Source organism: Micromys minutus, assembly GCF_963924665.1.
Source record: "Micromys minutus genome assembly, chromosome: 2".
Classification (NCBI taxonomy): domain Eukaryota; kingdom Metazoa; phylum Chordata; class Mammalia; order Rodentia; family Muridae; genus Micromys; species Micromys minutus.
The window spans coordinates 19,078,232-19,098,413 of record NC_137971.1 but is presented as its reverse complement, the minus strand read 5'-3'; the positions used below and the strand labels follow the sequence as shown (position 1 = coordinate 19,098,413).

The following is a 20,182-nucleotide window of genomic DNA, read 5'->3' as shown; positions in this document are numbered from 1 at the left end:
TTAATCTTACCACCCTTACTCCTATCCCCACGACTTACTAAGGTGTATATTACCTCTATCATTTCCACAGAGGTCTTGCTGCAGTCTAGTGCCCATGTATAGCTGGGCCCCAACAGTCCCCTACTACTACTAGCCACACAGCAGGCTTCTTTTGGGCTAGCCTTAGCCCCAGTCCTAGCTTAGGAAGCCCTACTCTGACAACTCTTTGCCGGCTTCACAAGTGGGAGGAGGGGCGTTCTGGGAATGAAACTGTATTTAAGGGAGTGACAGATGACCTTCATGTGACAAGCTCTTCTGATACACAATCCAGTTAACATAGAGGTCCCTTGCCCTGGAGCTAGACAGGTGTTGGGATTCAGAGCTTTGTGGCCACAAATAAGCCATAGAATGCAGTTGAGGAAGTTGAGGCAGCCTAGTAAACAGGTCAACACTCTACCCATATGCGCTCTTTGAAGATTGGCAAGAGTGAGCAGCCTCCCATCAGCCTTTCTTTTAGGTAAGGTTTTGTTCCAGAAAGGCTCTTTAGTTTTGTGAGCTCTGTGACTTTTGTAATTGGGGTGAGAGGTTGTGGGCCAGGCATGAACGGCTGTGGGTGAAACATGGCTGCCAAGCTCAGTGCTAAGTACCTTCCAATGAAGCAACTTCCCTTTTATCTTCAACAGCATCTAGAGAGGGGGCTACAGCTGCGCCCAGTTGACAATGAAAAAAACAGGCTTAGTCCAGCCATTGTCTGTTCAGGGCCAAGCTGCAGCAAATCTCAATCCCAAGACTGCATGACCGGAGCTTTGCCAGCAGCCACCCTGTGGTGGCTCTCAGGAATCCAGAATGCCAAGACCACACCCACTAACAGATAAGGGGAAGGAAGGAAGAGAAGAGGTCAAGACTAGACTGGGGTCCCTGGCAGTGGGCGGCACTGACCTGGGCCCATCTGGGGTGCCAACACATTGGGCCTCGTGCTGACACGGGTTCAGATCCGGGGAGCAGAAGTCCACCAATTGTTCACAGGTCCTTCCTAGGGGAAGAAGGATCAAGAGGCAGGAGATGCCAAGCTCCATGGAGCCCAGGCAGACACTGATATGCCCGCAGGATGGGGAATGCCCGGACCTTGCAATGCTTACCTGTGTACTGCAGGGGGCACCGACATGTGTAGTTCCCCGTGCCATCCACACAGACACCCCCGTTGACACAGGCGTGCTTCACACAGTCATCTGCGTTCACGCCACAGGTCGGCCCTTCAAAGCCGGAAGGACAGGAGCACCTGTGGGAAGGGGCAGAGGATGGAGAGGAGCTGGAAAAGCCTGTAGCCACTGGTCAGAGTCCTTATTCCACACCGTTGGAGTTCAGCCCTAGACCAGGCCCTGGTCAGAGTGAGAACAGGTTAGAGGGTAACAAGACCAGCCCTGCTCTCAAGGAATCCTCTGGCTTGCAGTCCGATGGTGGAGACAAATAGACAGTGGCCCAAAGAGAAGAGTGATCATGATGGTGGAGGCTCTGAAGCCAGGCAAGGGCAACACCTAACACCTCCACACCAGGGCATGATCAGGCAGACTTCCTGGCAGAGGTGATGGGCTAGCCTCAGCAAGAGTCCCAACAGGGGAGGGGAGGCAGTGGGCACAAAGGGATGGGTGAAGTCTGAAGTGAGAAGGTAGGACCTGCTCCCCTAAACTGCTCAAGTCTCTGAGGACACAGATTCAGGGACAGAGAAAGAATGGAGCTGGGCTGAGTTGTAAGAGGTTGTAGGAGGCTCTTGAAATTGGTGATTTACAAACCAGGGTAGTCATTAGCTTGGGACATAGGAGGTTTCCCAAGGGTTGGAAACAGTAGGCTGAGGAACTTCCATCCAGCTCTTTGAATTCCCATAAAACTCCTCAAACAGCCCCAGGACTTGGAGACAGCAAGGTAGTTTCTGACATGCTTGGGTGGTACTCTGCCTACGCAGGAGGTGGGGCTGTGTCTCCAGGTCCCAAGGGAGGCAGCGGCAAGCAGACAAATTCAAAACTGGCAGGAAACTCGTAGAACTGAGATACTTCTGCACCCGCTCACTCTGGAGATTTTGTCCTATAAACTGGAAGGGTTTCCAATAGCTGAGTGGCAGGTCTATGCTGAATCTACTAATCCCAACAGAGGATTTATGTGAACAAACCTTCCCAGAATAAAATATGTGTGCAAATAAAACAGCAGGGCAGCTGCTCTCTCCTGTCATGCCCAGACCATCTGCGGACACATGGACCAGCTTACAAAGAATACAGACACACGCGCCTCTGAAGGAGTTCAGGCTCAGCACATGTTACCTTACAGGTAACAACTGTCAAATGTATAACAGTCACATTGTTTCGTATGGTGTTAGTCATCTGACCGATAAGCACAAGAAACTATTTCTTTGTCATTGTATTTATTTGGTTGGTTTTGTGTGTAAGGGTGTTTTGTCTGCATGTCAGTATATGAACCAGATACATGCCTGGCTCCCCTAGAGGCTAGAAAAGGGCATACGGTCCTCCGAGACTGGAGTCATAGATGGTTGTGAACCACCATGTGGGGTGCTGGGACTCAAACCCAAGTCCTCTGAAGAGCAGCCAGTGCTCTTACCCAGTGAGCCATCTCTCCATGCTCCAAAGTGATTTTAATACAACAAAATTTGTGAGCTAGGATTTCCTATGTAGCTGGCTCAAGCTGGCTTCAAATTCACAATCCTTCTGCCTCAGGCTCTTGCATCCTGGGATCACCTATATGTACCACCAAACCCAGCCAAAAGAAACTTCTAATTAGGAGCTTACAGTGACAAGAAATGGGGAGGGACATTAAACTTTAGCCCTTAAACTCTCGTTGGTGGTGGTGGCAGATGCTCCTGGCAGACAGTTGTTTCATCGCCGTGGAGGAGCTTAGTGGTGGCATTTTTAAAAGGCACATGAAGTGCGGCATCAGAAGCTGTGATCTGAGCCCTCGGGAGGCCAAAGGGAAGCAAAGCTGAGAATTTCAGGGCAGCCTTGGCTATACAATAGACTTTGTCTCAAAAAAAAAAAAGAAGAAATAAATAATAAAATGGCACCCCACTGCTATGCTCAACGGATACCACAGGGGGATGCGGACAGTGCGTGTAGCCTAGCTGTTTTACTTTAAAATGGCAATGATATTTATGACGTCTATGATACAGTCTCCTCTGCATGAAAAAATAAACTTACAATAAAAAAAAAAAAGTAGCTGTTGGTTTAAGAAAATTTGTGCAGGTGATATTTACGTCTTTTCTGGAGGGCGAGGCAAGTAAAGAGGCCTGAGGGCCATGCCACGGCCTTCTTCTGGAGTTTGATTTTAAGCTGGGGTGACAGGCTATTTATGCAGAAAGTCCCTACTGGCAAAATCTAAAGGCATAAGGGAGGTAGAAAGGAGGTCTCCCCCCGACCTGGTTCTATAGGATGCCTGGCTGCTGGATGTGTAGGGCCACCCGGCCTGTCCCCTCTACCCTGAAGGTGCATCCCAGCCCTGAGCAGGAGCTGAGGAATGGACTGGGCAGGAAGCTTAGTCTGAGCTGCTGCCCGCCCCTGAGGAGGGCCTGCCTATTGTAAGGATGCGTTTCCAAGGCAACGACAGAGGAGAGGCACTTAGTGCTTTATTTTTTACATCTGGTAATTTGGGTCTGCAGAGGCAGGTTTGGCCATTTCCGCCTGTAGATTCAACATCATTTTCTGAAGAGCCAATTTGTTCAGTAGGCAATTTATCTCCAGCAACTAAGTACTGTGTTCCTCAGGAAGGCTCTGGGAGGCCAGGGATGGGGGTTGGGGCTTCCTGGGGAAAAGCAGGCTAGTGGGGGTGTGTGGGTATGACATTTGCTCCCGAGTTGCTGTACAGTAAGCAAGGCTATGCCCAGAGCATGGGAAACACCATTCATGGCCCTCCCTACAGTGGCCAGTCAGTGAGAGTTGTACGAAGGCTGGACCCAAGGGAGTGACAAGGATGTGGCTTCCCCTTTGGTCATCCCAGCTGTAACACAAGGCTGCCTGAGACCTGCTTGGGTCTTGGCACAGCCTCTAGAGACTTGTTCAGCTTGATATGGAGGCTCAGGAGGGTGTGTGGAAGTGAGTCTTAGATGTCCCCAACCATTTCCTGGCACTACCATGGCATATGTTCTTGGCTGTAGGTTGCCAGGATGCAGAAAGACACTCCTGGAACCTTCACCAGGAGGCAGTCCGACCCAGGCTCTCCCATGTGAACCTGTGCTGTCTGATGCCTGCTATCCTCTGGGGGGGGCGGGCTCCAGGTGAGAGGGGCTTAGAGAACTGGTGGACCATAATTTGGAGCACAGGTCTGTTCTCTCTATCCACCCTCATCTCCAGCACAAGGAGGCTTGGCTGCTGAGCTCAGCAGCAGTCCCCAACCCCGTCTCAGGCTCCTGGGAACTCACGTGAAGCCAGCATCCTCGCCCTCCTGGGCATGGCAGGTTCCCCCATTTCCACATGGGTTGCTGGAACAGCCATCTAGAGATACCTCACAGTTTCGGCCCTGGAGGAAAAGTCAGTGGTGAGGACTCCAGGGAGAGCCTAGGAGGTTAGCATGATCTAAGACAGAGCCTTCAGCAGCTCTGCTTGTCTGCCATGGGCTGCCTGCTCCTTCTTTCACTCATCTGCCCATCCATCAATACGCCCATCTGTCTACAGGTTGGCTCTCCAGTGATAGGTCCACTCCCACAACTGTTCTGAGCCAGGCCGGAAAACAACAGACCCAGCCATGCCCGGCCTGCCTCGCAGCAGAGAGAACTCTGTTCCTCCAGCAGCAGCTCCACTTACCTTGTAGCCACTGGGACAGGTACACCTGTATACCTCAAGAGGGTCATTGTGGCAGGTACCCTGATTCTGGCATGGGCTGGACAAGCAGGGATCACACTTGGCCTGAACTGTCAGACTTGGGGCACCTATGAAAACAGGGAGACCATTAGCAGAGGAAGGGGTGCCAACCGTGAGGGACACCAAGGTTTTGTAAGAATGAATAGGGAAACCTGGCCACTCAGCTCAGGCCACCCCACCCCCCACCCCCGAAGGCTCCTTCTAGAAGAGGTAATAGCACGCACTTGAATAGAAAAACAGAAACAAAAAGCAAGACAAAACAAAAATGCTTTTCATGGGACAGGAGGCCTCTGGAGGGAATTCCAGACACAGATGTATCAGTTTCTTAACTCAGTGCTGGTTGGTGAGTGAACTCAGTGAACACGCACCGGACTCTCCCTCATGTCTTCATACCGTTTCAGATTTTATCATATTTCAGTTAAAAAGCACATAAAAAATATATACAACTCAGCTCCAGCCTGCCATCTTATAAATGCCACGCACGGATTATCGTAGGTCAGCTTGCTCCTAGTAGCCACTACAGAGTGGGCCCTTGGAACTATTACTGCCGTGACAGCTTCCTGCACACAGGGTGGCCCGGGCCTCCTCATTAACCTGCAGCTGTCAGTTTCATTTCCTACGGCAGCCTCTGAGCTCAAAGAGGGCAAGGGCCATGCCCTGGGGTCCCTAGGGCCCTCCCCTAGTTTCCCCTGCAAACAAAGCTGAGCCCAGGCAGCCACTCAGCCACCTGTCTGCAAGGGCCTCAGGGGCTCGGTCTATCAACCAGTCAATCAGTCCCTGAACAAGTATTTGTAGATGCTGAAGGCAGGGAACCTCAGCGCAGACCACTGGTCACACCCTGATTCTGTGTGCTGCAAATGTCCAGAAAGCACCAACTGGTCCTGACGCCCCACCAGGGACAGAGAAGGGTTTCAGCTGTTTGTCCAGCACAATGTCTATCTTAAGGGAAGTCTGGGTGCCTGTATTGCCAGGAGCCTGGGAGCTTCAAAGCTGCTATTTTGATTTGTCTTACATAACTATAGGGAAGAATCTAAGCCTTTAAGGCCTGAGCTTTTTTTTTTTTTTTTTTGCCTAGCTTTTTTTGTTTGTCTGATGTCAAGACTGGAAGGCAGCCATCCTAATCAGCAGAGCCTCAAGTCTAACATCTGACTCTCCTAGCAGTGAGACTTAGGGACCCAGGTTGTGCAAGACCCTACCGGGGCTGGGCAAGTCCTGTGGTCCTTAGCATCCACCACCCCTTCTCTCGTGCCCCTGGCCTCACCTTGGCATTCAAACTTCTTGGCAGGTGTGGTGAGCAACAGCTTGCCTTCCATCTCTGGGGGTCCGGCACAGCGGGCAATGCCAGGTTCCTTGTAGCCAGTCTTCACCCAGCTGGAGAGCCACCGAAGGTGGCAGTCACAGTGCAGGGGGTTGGCACCAATGGCCCTGGGACAGGCAGCGGAGAAAGCAGGCATTCTGATTTCAGAAGCTTTGAGTCACTGAGGATACAGCTACCAGGTCACCCCCACGCTCCATTTTGAGCCCTTCGTGAGCCTCATCCCCACCATACCCTGTCTCCATGTCTGCACAGAGACAGACTTAGAACAACAGAAGGCTGGAGATTTAAGTGCGGAACCCTGCTGCCAGGAGCAGAGGCTCTACACTGAAAGCCTCCACAGGCATCGGGGAGAACGTAGCCAGTATTTTACCCCTGCACAGAAATGGCTGCTGCTCCTGCCTTTACACTTCCAATGCTGTTATTAACCCCACACGCAAGCTCCTTGAAATTTTAAGACGTGGAACTGAGCGTCTCGTAGAATATGTAATTTCCCTGGGGCCACACAGCAGCAAAGAGCGGTCTCTGGGTCTAACCCCTGAACCGCCTGACTTGGCAGCCCATCCCCTTTTGTTTTTCTTTTCATTTGCAGTTAAGCAGAGACCACATGCACACATTCTTACTTGCAAGCCTCTTTCAAACGCTGCAGGTCGTTTTGAATGCTAAGTGCCATGGAAACGTAGACACACACACACACACACACACACACACAATCGATTTTTGTTTTGTTTTGCTTTTTTTTTTTTTTTTTTTTGGAGAAAGGTTCTCACTGTGTAGCCTTGGCTGGCCTGAAACTCGCTCTGGACAAAAGGCTGTCCTTGGATTCATAAAAACTCAGCCTGCTCCTGCCTCCTGAGTGCAGAGATTAAAACTATCACAGAGCTACCTTGGGTTTGGTTTGGTTTGGTTTTGTTACTGATGAAACTGGTATAACTCTATGACTCTAATTACAGACGTTTTAGGCCCAGAAATAGTTTCTGGAAGTTTCTCCCACAGATGCATATACTGACATGTGTGATGGTGTGGTTTGTCAAAAAAAAAAAAAAAAAAAAAAAAGAGCCTGGCACTTTGATCTGATCTGAAAGCTCCCAAAATTCAGGTTGAGACTTTTCATCAAGGCCAATGCTGAAAGATGGACTTTAAAACAGGTTAAGGTCAGGGAGGGACTGGGGGACTGGGTTTATTCCCCCAGAAGTAGGCCAGGTGTGGCAGGTCTGGATGCCTGGTGCCTCATCGACACACATGCATGTCATGTGACTGCTCATGCCTCTGCCATGTTGTCACACATGTGCCTGGACCTCCGGTCTACAGAGGCAGGGTTGAAAGGAACTCCATTTGCAGTCATTTTTTTTCCAGTCTGTAGCTGCAGACAATGAACCAGGACCTGGAACTGCAGCTGTTCGTCACCAGGTAACTGCTTAAATAACTGTGCTCTGTTCTCAGTGTAACTATCCTCCGCAGGGACACAGGTGGCATGTTACCAAATGCGCGTGTGTGGCCTTCCAGCTCTTCCCCGCATGGACACATACGGCTCCTATCTCCCGTGCATCACATCCAGGCAGCTTGCATCTTGTCAGCAGATCTTGTCAGAAGGTCTTGGAAACCTTCCAGCTCAGCGTACAGGAATCTGTCTCATTTTGCCAATGTGCTTTGCAGCATCTCTGGGAAGAATAGACACCCTGTGGCTTAATGAGCAGTTTCCCTGTTGCTGGACACGCTGGCCGCTGAGATGGCTGTGAACATGCTTTTCCATGGCTTCGTGAAGTGGGAGCACTCCTCTCAGACAGATGCTGATGAAGGGAATCCAGGTGACAAGAGTGGATGTCACATGACCGGGCTGCCCCAGCAGGCTGTGTCGGTTTCCATGGGCCAGCATCCACTGTCATGCCTGAGCCCTCACATCGACACCTACCTGAGGACTCCCAGCTCTGCGCCAATCTCACGACAGGCTCAGAATCACTCCCCATTCCCATGAGAGATGCAAAAACAGGATGTGCACGCAATGGGAAGAAAGGGCTGGAGAGTTCTTCCCTTCAGTCACTAGGAGATCAGCGCCTGCAGCACCATTCATATCAACCAATTTTAGAACCCCAAGGTTGTGTGAGGTTAACAAGAAGGGAGGGGTTTGCTCATCAGGTCACCGGATACCCAGCTGCTCCCCACCTGTTCTGGACTGCAGAGGAAGTGAACCCCAAGACGGGTACAGCCTGGTAGAAGTGGCTATGGCTCTGGACAGGAATCTCCCAAAATAGCACAGCTGTGTGATCTTATAAAACAGGCTGAGCAAGACTTGGACGCCAGCCCTACCACAACCGCTCCCTACCCGGGTGACCTTGGGCAGTTCCCTTAACATCTCCGGGGCTCACTTCATGATTCAATAAAGAGCCTGAGATCAAGAGGAGAAGAGAGACAAGCACTGATAACCTGGAATGGGTGTCAAGGGAATCAGTGCAGCTCAAGGAAGGAGGGCAGGTGCAACTTTGATGTGGATTTAATTTTCTATCCACGTGTGCTGACAGCATCCATCCTTAGCTAATGGGCTGAGCCAGACGCCATCCTCTTCCTGCATCAGCACCAGCACCAGCACCGAGGAGGGTCGAAGGCAAACTTCAATGTGTAAAAACAGACTTCTTAAGAGTATAGGAAGCATATAGTACAGTGTATATATTACAGATATAATGCTGTATTTGAGATACTTACATTCGCCATATGACGTTTTCAAATCACTAAAACATACAGTTCATCATCATCATCATGGTATTTAAAAGCTGAATATAGAATTTATGGTGAACTCTAAGGAGTAGCAGTCAGTCATAAACAGGATTGTGATAGATAAAAGCGCCCAAAGCATCTGAGGTCATCCAGAGCATAGGGCTCTTAATGCAAGCTTCCAAAACGCACCACAAACATCAGCAGAGCTACACCTAGGATGCAGATGTCCTTTCCCAGTTCGTCCTCAAAACCACAGGGCCAAAGTCTCCTACAAAAAGCTCACTTTAGAGTCCACTCAAAAGCATCCTGGCTTATCCCACATGTGGGTTCCTGTTTCTGTCCTGAGCAGATGTTGGTTCCCCCCTCAATACTTTAAGCTTCCGCTTGTCCAAGACTGAGTCTTCCCAGCTGAGGACCACCACCCCTTCTTTGGTAGTTCCTACAGCTCCCTGTCTCCTGGGAACCATCTTGCCCAATGGAACCTAATGTGAACCACAACTCATACATTTTTCTTTTCCTTCCTTCCCTTTTTCCTTTCTTTGTTGTAGTTGTTGTTGCTGCTGCTGCTGTTATTTGAGACAGGGTTTCTCTGTGTTTCCCTGGCTGTCCTGGAACTCACTCTGTAGACCAGGCTAGCCTCAAACTCAGAGATCCACCTGCCTCTGCCTCCTGAGTGCTGGGATTAAAGACATGCTCCGTCATGCCTGGCTTAACTTACACATTTGAATCCAAAAGCTTTAAAAAAAAAAAAAAATCAGAAGGTGAGGTAGGAAGACCATGAATTTCAGATCAGTCTGGCTATGTAGGATGACCTAGTCTCAAAATACTAAGTAATTAGCTAAACTTTTTAAAAAGAAACGACAGCCGAGGATTTATTGAGATGCGGAGAATGTGTAGGGCCAAGGAGACACAGCTGGGGTGGGTAGCAGCCAGGCTTTCTTCCAGCCCAAAGAACTGTGGGTTGGGAACACACTCCAGAGATTATAAATAGCCCCGTGTTGTTGGTTGTTGGTGGAACTTGGACACACTGAAACATTAGCTGTCTGGTCTGCTCACGCCAGCTCTATTAGGAGAGCCTAGCCTGAAACAGCTCGCTCGTCTGAAGCCAGAATAAGTCTCAAGCTGTAAAGCCTTCTACCTACCAAGCAACTCATGGTTTCTATGTGCACAGTGCCATCTTCATGCCCTGCACCCAGAGGCTGAAAAAACCAGTTCCGTGAGGACAGGAGCCATTAACTCCAGAACTGGACCAGACACTAGACACCAAAACCATTAGCTGGTCAGTCAGCCTTAACTGAGTGAGGGCTGCCAAACACACGAGAAGGGCACAAACCTTCAGTGCAAAGGAATGCCAGAAGAAAACTATCACCCATCCCAAAATAGAATTAACTTCATTTGAGTAAATTACCTTCCAGCGTGCCTGCCTTATTTCCTTTCTTCCTCTATCCTCTTTCCCTCCCTCCCTCCTTCCTTTCCTTCCTTCTTTCCTTCCTTCCTTCCCTCCTTCCTTCCTTCCTTTCTTTCTTCCTTCCTTCCATCCACTGAGGCAAGCTCCCATTAAGTAGCCCAGGCTGGCCTATAACTGGGGAAGATATTCCCCAGTGCTGTGAATACAGGTATATACTCCTATGCATGGACCCACCAATTTCTGTGTTCATGTTTGCATCACATTAATTATTCTGCGTGTCATCGGATATAGATTACAGTGTCATGTGGTCATTAACTACTCACGGCTGTGTCATCTGGGCATGGTGCGATGTAATTAATCATTTCTACTGAATTTTCACACCCACTTCTCAATGAACACTGAGATGTAGCTTTCTAGTCTGTAGCAGATGAAGGCAGCAACATTCAGGGTTGTAGCAACACAGGACAGCATTGAGAAGCAGCGGTGTGAGCCATGACAAAGATGTGTAGCCTTTCAGCATCGGACTGCAGGTTAGACTCCTGAGCTGGGACCTGTCCTCTGAGGGATGCATGGGAGATGCTAGAGTTTGGACCCTGGCCTCTCCTCTTCCTTTTTTCCCAACTATCACAAGGTCAAAATTTCTTTATCCACGTGTTCCCAACAGGAAGTGCAACCTTATCACAGGCCCAAAAACACCCCAGTTCACCAACTATGGACTGAATTCTCTGGAGCTGTGAGACAAAATGAATGTTTCTTCTTTTGAAGTTGATCATCTCAGGCATGTGGCTATGGTACTAGAGAACTGAGTGACATTAGTGGATGGGTGGCTAACAGACAAATGAACTTAACTGATTTCTTACGGAATAGATCTAGCCTCGGGTTTGATAGGACTCCTCCCCAGCCCCCTAAAGACAGCTACAGGATCAAAGCTGGGTTTTACAGCTTCAGGTTTGCTTAGGACCTGTGCTGTCTGAACCTGGAAGAGAAAGTGGGGGGACAGCCTTGAACTCATTGCCACTGGAAAAGACTTCCTAAACAACACCATTAGCACAGAGACTAAGAGCAACAATTCAAAAATGGCACCCGAAAAACTTCTGTAAGGCAAAGGACACCACCATTCCGACAAAGTGGCAACCCACAGAATGGGAAATGAATTTTACCAACTACACATCTGATAGAGGACTAATCTGCAAAATATACAAAGAACTAAAAAACAAAACAAGAACAATAACAACCAAAAAAAAAAAAAAAAATCCAAACCCAATTAGAAATAGAGTGCAGCTCTAAACAGAATTCTCAGTAGAGGAATTGCAAATGGCGGAGAAACACTTAAAGAAATGTTCAACATCCTTATTCATCGGGGAAATGCAAATCCAAACCATTTGAGATTCCGTCTTACACCTGTCAGAATGGCTCAGATCAATAGGACAACCGACAGCTCATGCTGGTGAGGATGTGGAGTAAGGGATCACTGCTGGTGGCAAAGTAAACTTGTCCAGCCTCTGTGCAATCAATACGGCAGTTCCTTAAGAAGATGGGAATCGATATACCTCAAGATCCAGCTAGACCACTCTTGGGCATATGCTCAAAGCACCCCTCATCCTAGCACAAGGACACTTGCTTAACTGTGTTCACACTTCTCTATTCATAACAGCCAGGAAATGGAAACAACCTAGATGTCCCTCAGCAGATGAAATGATTAGGAAAATGTAGTATATTTACACAGTGACATATTACTCAGCTATTTAAAAGAACAAAATAAAACCATAAAATTCATGGGGATATGGGTGGAACTAGAAAAAAAATCATTCTGAGTGAAGTAATCCAGAACCAAAGAGACAAATACGATACGTATCCTCTTATGTGTGGCTATTGGCTGTTCAAGTACTTGGTCACTTTTAACATAGTCAGTGTACAAGTCAGAAATGCTGACCATATTCTCAGCCCCAGGCAACCATCTCCACTACCCATGTCTACCACTTCAAATAGAAACTCTGTACTCTGAGATATTAATTCCATCTTTATTTGTGTGTGGTGTATGGGCATGGGCGTGTGTGCCTGTGAGTGTTTGTATGCACATCTGTGTGTGCACGTGCATCTGGAGGCCAGAGGACACCCTTGTGTGTTGTTTCTCAGGTCCATACACTTTTCCTTTGAGGCAGAGTCTCTCACTGGCCTAGAATTCACCAAGTAGACAAGGCTGGCCAGCTGGCTAGTGAGCCCCAGGAATCTGCTTGTCCCTAGCTCCCAGCTATAGGATTACAAGGACATCCTGCCTTGTCCACATTTTTATGTGAGTTCTGGGGCATCAGACTGTAGCCCTTATGCTTTCATGGCAACCACTTTACTGACTGAGCCATGTCCCCAACCATATGCTTTTAAAGAGTCATTACGGAAGCAATTCTGTGCTGTTCTACCTCTTTGGAAGATATACTTCTGGTGCTCAGCCCCATGGTGTGTGGTGAGACATGTGCTATGAGGATAGTCTAAAACATGGGCCTGGGGTAGGAGCTACCACCTCACCAACCCGGCAGCTTCAAGCAAGCATCCTCTTTCCCCAGCCCTAGTTCCTTACGTGTAAAACAAGAAAACACCATGTTGTGGGATCATTATGGGGGAAAGTCACACTGGCAGCTGAAAGTGCAAATAACCAGTAAATGCTTGCCACCTGCTAATGTTCTATTCGCTTTCATAGTCCCTGGGGATTGCTGAAGGTGTAAGAGGTCAAGAAGGTACCTGGGGAAAGCTCCCAAACTCTGTATCTGGATAAAGGCAACATGTTCTGGTGGTTTGAGGAGCTGGGTCTCCTTCAGACTCCAACCCCTGCTTAAATTTAACAAGGCTCAGAGAACTGGGCTGGCATTACTTACAGGTGAGACAGAGATGTCACGTCTGCAAAGATGCCTTCTTGGAGGGTGGAGACATCATTGCCATGCAAAGACCTGAGGAGAGAAGATGTTACTGGAGACAGGTCCAGGGATAAGTGGGGTGCCTGAAGGAGGACCATCCTAGCTCTTGCTGAATGGACATCTGGGTGTCTGCTAGTGGGGAGTCAGTCCCCAGCCCAGCACCCTAATATGCTGCCTCAGAAAGGGAAAAGGTGCCCTTAGAGTCCAGGTAGGCCATGCTGTGCCCTGTACTTTGGGAAGACTGATTTCGCCATTTAAATAGCTCAAGTATTGAGTTTGTCATAAATAAGACATATAGACACACAGGCCCTCTCTTTTAGCCTGGAGATAGAGGCAGGATAGACTGTTTATAAGATTAACATAGCCAGCTATAAATTAGGACTGGGGGAATGTCACCTTGGTTTTGATGGGTTCAGGAGCCATCATAACAGACACAACAGAATGTTCTGGTCAAAACTTCACTGTGAGAACTCGTAGAAGAAGTTCACAGATCTTTGGAAACAGACATTTCAAATCTGAACAGAAGCCTCTTGTGCAAACAAAAGACTCCATTATCTTAGGCACCTCTCCCTTATCATAAACTCAACTTAGAGTGATGGTCACCTTTTGGTTCATTTCCCACCCATAGCCTGGCTTTTTATAAAGGATCTGAATGAGAATATTTTCAAATCCCATCACTGGATATAGCTGTCCCTACTGGGACACCAGACCTTGGAATATTCTGATCACCAGGGAGTTTGTGTAGGTAGGCCTTGGGTAATGGGGTAGGACTCCTAGAAGAATGAGTTGAAAGAGACTTACAACAAGCGTAGTGAACGAAGTCCTTGGAAGGCCAGAGGAGGGATGCACTGGAGGGCGTTGTAGCTGAGGATCCTGCCGGGAGGAAAGAGGAAGCTATGGCAGAGATGAAGGACCATCCCTAACCCATCCTATGGGTGAACAAGCTGAGGCTTTGAGGCCAGGGTCATGTTATTAAGTTAACAGTATTTGTATTAGGGTTGTGTTTCTAGAGCCCAAGTGCTAACCCACAAAAGCGTCTACATAGGGCAAACAGGCAGATTGGTGAGGGAACTGGTTCTGTGATATATATGCAGACTGAATAGCAGACCATTAGTAGCACAAGGGAAGGAACCACCAACACGTGGAAGGATTGCAGAGCAATTGTACTGAGTCATCAAACAAAGTGAATCTCTTTATATGAAACTGTGACCATACAGCCTACCATGGGGCCAGCTGAGGGCAGAGGAGAGGGACCTCAGAGCTTCAGGTTGTGGTGGGGGCTTCCTGGTACTGTGGTCATAGAAAAGTTGGCCGAAATCTATACCCCTTTTGAGACAGGGTATTGCTATGTAGTTCTAGCTAGCCTCAAACTTGGAGTAATCTCTCCACCTTGGTGATGATACGGGTCGTCACTTCTGGCTATCAATTTCTGTGCCTTAACATTAGATGTTTGCTGCACGTTAATAATACCTAAATAGAATTCTTTTTAAAAACCCAAGTGAAGGGAACTGTCCATGGCAGAGGAAAGAACACTGTATTCCTCACGGCTGCTGAGACCGCTTAGCCCCAGGTGTGTCAAGCTCAGCACTATTGGCAGCTCCAGACTGTGGAGCTTTTCCAGCACTGAGGGAGGGCTGTGGTCCATGCTAGCAGCAGTCTCCCTCCATATTAGAACAACTACACATCTTCAGATGTTTCCAAATGCCCCTGGAGGAGCTTGGGACCTAGAGCCTTGTGATCAGTTCCTATGGTGACGACATAGTCATGTTCATGCCTGAGTGCTGTCCCCTGGAAGCCTAGACTGTACCTTCCTTACCCACTCGACTACTGATGGCTGTGAGAGCTGTGTTCATTCCGGACTGTTGTGCGATCAGACCCTCTGCAAATGCTGTGCCTGTGTCCTAAGGCACCCCATGCTGGCTATTACAATGTCCCAAGACATTGGTCACGGGCACTAGTCAGCACCACATGTATTTGCCATATGTGTGTTGTACTGCACAGTAAAGGTTGTCTTGTTTTGACATTTGATAATGGCCTCCCCCCAAAAAAACTGGGTGTTATTTAGTCTGTAGGCTCTCGGGACCCTCTCTGCACATGATCCCAGGGATGCCAACACAGCCTGATACCATCCATTTCCATGTGCCAGCCCGGCCCCACTGGCACTCACAGTGTGGTCAGCTGACTCATGTTGGTGAAGGAAGAATTGCTTAAGGAGCTGATCTTGTTGTTGCTCAAGTCCCTGGAAAGAAGCAAGAATATCAGTGACCCTGGGTGCCTTCTGCAGCCTCCCCCACCTGCTCTTGCCCCTTCCCCAGTGCGGAGGGCAAGGCTCTCTGTCTGGTGAGGCTCTGGGAGCACGCTGGATTTGCAACTGACCACTAAGCTTCCTCTGTTCCTTCTCTGCCTCTCACCTGCCCTCTGTAGGCTCAGCTGCACTAGACATGCTCCCTCTAAGTGAGGGTCTGACCAGCGTCCTCTGACCAGAATTAGCAGCCCCTTTCTCTGGGAAGCACCCTCCCCTGTGGCTAGAACACCAGCTACCAAACCTAAGAGACAGTGTAAAATCCCATTTCACATATGAAGAGCTGGAGTCTTCAGAGTGATTAACTCACACAGGACCACCCAGCTGGCCAGGGGAGGGCTGGGCCCAACCCATCAGTACAATTTCTCCTACAGTGAATGGCTGGCTATGTTAGATACCGAAGGTCATTCTTTTATACACCCTGCCACCTACCCGAACTGTGTCTGTGTCCTCCTCCCCTGGGACCCCATTTTTTAAGCCCAGCTAGGCACAAGCCTCAGGACCGAAAGCCCCCTGCTTTGCTCTCCTCCAGTCCACTCTGGATGCTCTCAGTGATGTCTCTGACTGCCTCTGTTGGACCTGCTGCACCCTACAACTCAGGGAGCTCCTGACCTTTTCTACACCCTCTCTAGACCATCTGAGGGAGATCTATGTCCTTGGGGCCTCCTGATCTGCCCGCTACACCTACTGCATGCAGCTCTTGGCTCTGAAAAGGTATTAACAGTGTGCCTTTCCTTTACAGAATCCCAGCTCTCCTTCCTATTTCTAGAGGCCCACTTCCTTCCCTAGCGATGGAAAAGTGGAGTCTTTCGTGCTAGCGGGGCAGCCTAACAGGAGCAGCTAGTTCAATGTTCCTGGCCTGTCCCTCTGTCCTTCTTTCTTCATGCAGAGCTGGGCTATTGGCAAAGGTCAGGCCACAAGAAAGGCTGGGAAGTTTGTAGAATGAAGTCTCTTTCTTGACACCAGCCACCATGTCATCCCCACTCCACCAAAATGTTCAAAGTCATCAAAGCAAAGACAGGCTAATTGGACCCCAGTGCTGTGAGCCAGCGCTGTGCAAAGTGGCCAGGCCTCCAACCGGATGTCGCCAGCCCATGGCAACACGGTTTCCAGAGCAGTGAAAGAAGCGGTACGCCAACTTCTACCCTTGCTCCTTGTCTAAGAACAAACCTGACAACAGGTTCCAGTTGACACTGTGAGAAAACTCATTAAAAGCAGTTCTCAGACCGACATTAACCCACCCACTGCACTTGGCCAGAGCTCTGCCCCAAGTCACACTGTGATGAATGTTCTCTGGACTTTTCTGATAGACTCTGGCTAATACACAGAGTAAAACAATTGAAAGAAGGTACTAATGACTCTAGGAAGCTAAGAGGAGCTGACCTTATCATCCAGGGGCTTTATTTTCAGTACTCTCACAGGGCAGAAAGGAATAACAAAGCAGGTTTTTCTCTAAGAAAAGTTAGTATGTGGCATGGTAGCTGCTTTGTTTCATATTTGGTTTGGGGGCAGGGGTTGAACTGAGAAGCTATACGTCATCCTCTCTTCATCCCTGGATCCTTGCAGGGACCACCCAGAGCAACAAAAATTACAAGCCTACAGAGAGGTTTGGGGAGATAGTGTGGGCAGAGCAGGAACCCATGGGGGTCAGAAAAGATGCAATTCCGAGATTGGCCACCAGATGGCAAAACAACTCTTGGGTATAGGAGTTCCCTGAAGAATGGGGGAACAGATAGGCTTCATTAACAGCATCTACACACAAATGGGAGGTTCCTGGAAAGATGGAGCTACAGTGGTTAGGTGCCAATGGTCCTCCTAGCCAATGAAGCAGGCCTGGGATCCTCGAGGGCCATGGATACTCACACAAGCTGCAGGTACTTGAAGGTAGACAGCTGTCCTGGAACCAGTGTGAACTGGTTTCCATCCAAATAGCTGAGGAGAGAACACATGAAGAAAGGGAACCTGTCACACGCATTTACACCCACGGGCACCCAGGAGCTCCGACACTGTGAGTCACAAACCTGTGCAGGGCAATGCTGAGTGTTGGTGCAGGGGAGGTGATGGCCAGGCCACCTCATACCCAGCTAGCGAGGGAGTGAAAAGAAAAGGAACAGCAAGGGTTCTATGTGCCCAGTGCCTCTGGAGTAGAAGTGTCACTGGAGGGATGTATACTAAGGGTTCCTTGTGGAGACCACTGTTAATCAGGTGACCGACACTGTGTTTATAGACATCAACAATGTCTCCCCGACAAACATTGTGAGGTGGGGAAAGGCAATGTCGTACCTTATTGTCATAAGGTAACTATAGAGAAGAAACCAGGGTGGTGATGCTCAACCTGTCAATCGCGACCCCTGGGGTTGTGTATCAGACAGATATCCTGCATATAGCAAAATAATAACCCTTATGAGGGAGCAGCGGGAATAATTTTATGGTGGGAGTCACCATAACATGAGGAACTGTATTTAAGAGTCTCAGCATTAGAAAGGTCCAGAGCCTCTGGACTAGAGAACGGTTGTTGCCTTTCCAGAGCTTTCCGGGCTAACCCTCCTTCCGGTCAGCCAACACCCACTCTTCAGCGTCCCCTTCCACTGTCAGGTCCCACTGGTCCTGACTCACAGGCCAATCTTTGTAAGCCTGGGGCTACTTACAGTTCTGTGACATTCTTGGGGATGCCTTTGGGCAGAGCCTGGAGGTGCTTGTTGCTGCACCGGACCACCGTGTCCAGGCAGGCGCACTCTTGGGGACACTGTGGGCGAGGCAGGCAGCCCACCTCCTCCTGGCCTAAGGAGGAAGGTACGACGTGCTGGTCAGTCAGGGGCCTGGTTTCCTTAGGAAAGTCTCTAGGACCCTCCAAACAGCAGCTCTTCCCTGACACAGCTTTGGCCACCAGCGTGGTCTCTGTTTACTGTATGTCACTGGCTAACACCTACAGGAATGGAGACTTCTGGAGCACTTTCCGGATTAAAACAGGTCTGAGGCAACCTCTCCTGCCTCAGACCCAAGGTGGCCCCAGGCAGAGGAGGACACAGCTACCAACTACCAACTCCTGAGTGCCCAATACCGCCTGGTACTGTGTCAAGCTGTTCCCCTTGGCAATGCTGTCACCCCTTGGTGACACTGGCAAAGTCGAGTACTTGGGATAGCCCCTGGCCCATTTCAGTCACCTGACAGATGAGGAGGGTAAACGGTTTTCTATGTCACTGAGATCTGGACAAGGTGAATGACTTGTTCTTGGGCTGGCTGATGAGGCATCTTAGGACCGAGACCCAGGCCTGGCTGGTACAGCCATCATCTGCTTCTTCAGTGAGAAGCCCTCTGTGTGTCTACCTTTCTTATGATGGGGTGCAGCAGAGTCAAGGGCCAGAGTTGTTGAGAACATAAAGATACAGCAGGATCTGCCGACGGTAACTCACTGTAAGTGAAGATGAACTTACAGGTCCTCAGAACACCCCCACGCAGATGTGCTGCAGTGAACCCCTTCTAAAGATGGTGGAACTAAATCCATGGTGGCTAAGTAACTATGTGAAGATCCCTGGCCCTGAAGGCAGCATAGGAACAGGGCTGCAGACAGACAGCTGAAAAGCTGTTCTCCTGGCTATTGGTCACGTATGGCCTCAGCAGCAAAAGCTCAAAGAAATGCTCACACCTTTTCCTTCCTAGGAAGTTGTTCTAAAGGGAACATCATACTTGTTCAGAAGAAGTTTCTATGTTGGGGTTCCTGGCAACATGGTGCAAAATTATCACTGGGGAGGTTTGCTTTTTTTTTTTTTAAGATTTATTTATTTTATGTATATGAGTACACTGTACCTGTCTTCCGACACACCAAAAGAGGGCATCAGATCCCTTTACAGATGATTGTGAACCACCTTGTGGTTGCTGGGATTTGAACTCCGGACCTCTGGAAGGGCGGTCATGCTCTTAACCTCTGAGCCATCTCTCTAGCACCCCTCGGGGGGTGGGGGGTATTAAATACCAAGTTACCAGGGCTGGCTCAGTGGTGTCCTCTAGACCAGGATGGTTTGTGATAAAAGTAATTTGCAGGGGACCTGGAAAGTCTTGGGTGTGTCCTCACATGCAAACACACAGCAGGGATCTGGGACAATGCACTGCAGAGCCACAGAGGCTGCCTGGTGCTGGGAATTCGGGATGCAGAGGAGTACAACAGTAATTTCTGTCTCCTGGATTGGTCTTTCCTGTTCTTAAAGAGTAATGGTGTATTGTCTTGGAATGAGGAAGAAACTAGCATGTGTTTGTGGGGGGGGTGTGTGCACACGTGCATGTGCACATTTGGCGTGGGGGGGCACACATGTAGAAACCAGAGAATGACCTTGGGTGTTATTTCTAGAACTTTCCAAGAAGGTTAGGCTAGCTGAATAGTGAGCCCTAGGGGTTCTCACATCTCTGCCTCCCAGCACTGGTACTATAAGATAAAAACCATATGGTGTTTTCCATCCATCCATCCATCTGTCTGCCAATTCATCCGTTCATCCATCCTTCTTTTTTTCCCCTTTTTTGGGGGAAAGGGGGCCTCAGTATAGAGCACTGGTTGTCTTTGAACTCTCAATTCTCCTGTCTCAGCCAATATTATCCCAAGTCTGGCTTAAGCTTTTTTTTTTTTTTTTTTTTTTTTTTTTTTTTTTTTTTTAATTTTAAAAGTAGGACATAAAAATGTTCTTGAAAAAAATCCATAGATAAAAATGC

The 20,182-nt window shown here is 48.9% G+C and overlaps 1 protein-coding gene across 1 annotated transcript in view; it reads right to left on the bottom strand.

Moving 5' to 3' along the window:
• The window catches only part of SLIT1 (slit guidance ligand 1), a gene marked incomplete at its 3' end in the record, with an annotated part of 136,110 nt that overhangs the window by 9,206 nt on the left and 106,722 nt on the right, over positions 1–20,182 (bottom strand). The window contains exons 21-30 of the mRNA XM_080911469.1: positions 18,130–18,262; positions 17,345–17,413; positions 15,347–15,418; positions 13,981–14,052; positions 13,141–13,212; positions 6,097–6,260; positions 4,779–4,903; positions 4,397–4,494; positions 1,119–1,258; positions 919–1,012 (exon numbers count right to left, since the gene is read on the bottom strand). Coding sequence (XP_080767595.1) covers positions 919–1,012; positions 1,119–1,258; positions 4,397–4,494; positions 4,779–4,903; positions 6,097–6,260; positions 13,141–13,212; positions 13,981–14,052; positions 15,347–15,418; positions 17,345–17,413; positions 18,130–18,262 — 1,039 coding nt within the window. The remainder of the gene's footprint in view (positions 1–918; positions 1,013–1,118; positions 1,259–4,396; positions 4,495–4,778; positions 4,904–6,096; positions 6,261–13,140; positions 13,213–13,980; positions 14,053–15,346; positions 15,419–17,344; positions 17,414–18,129; positions 18,263–20,182) is intronic.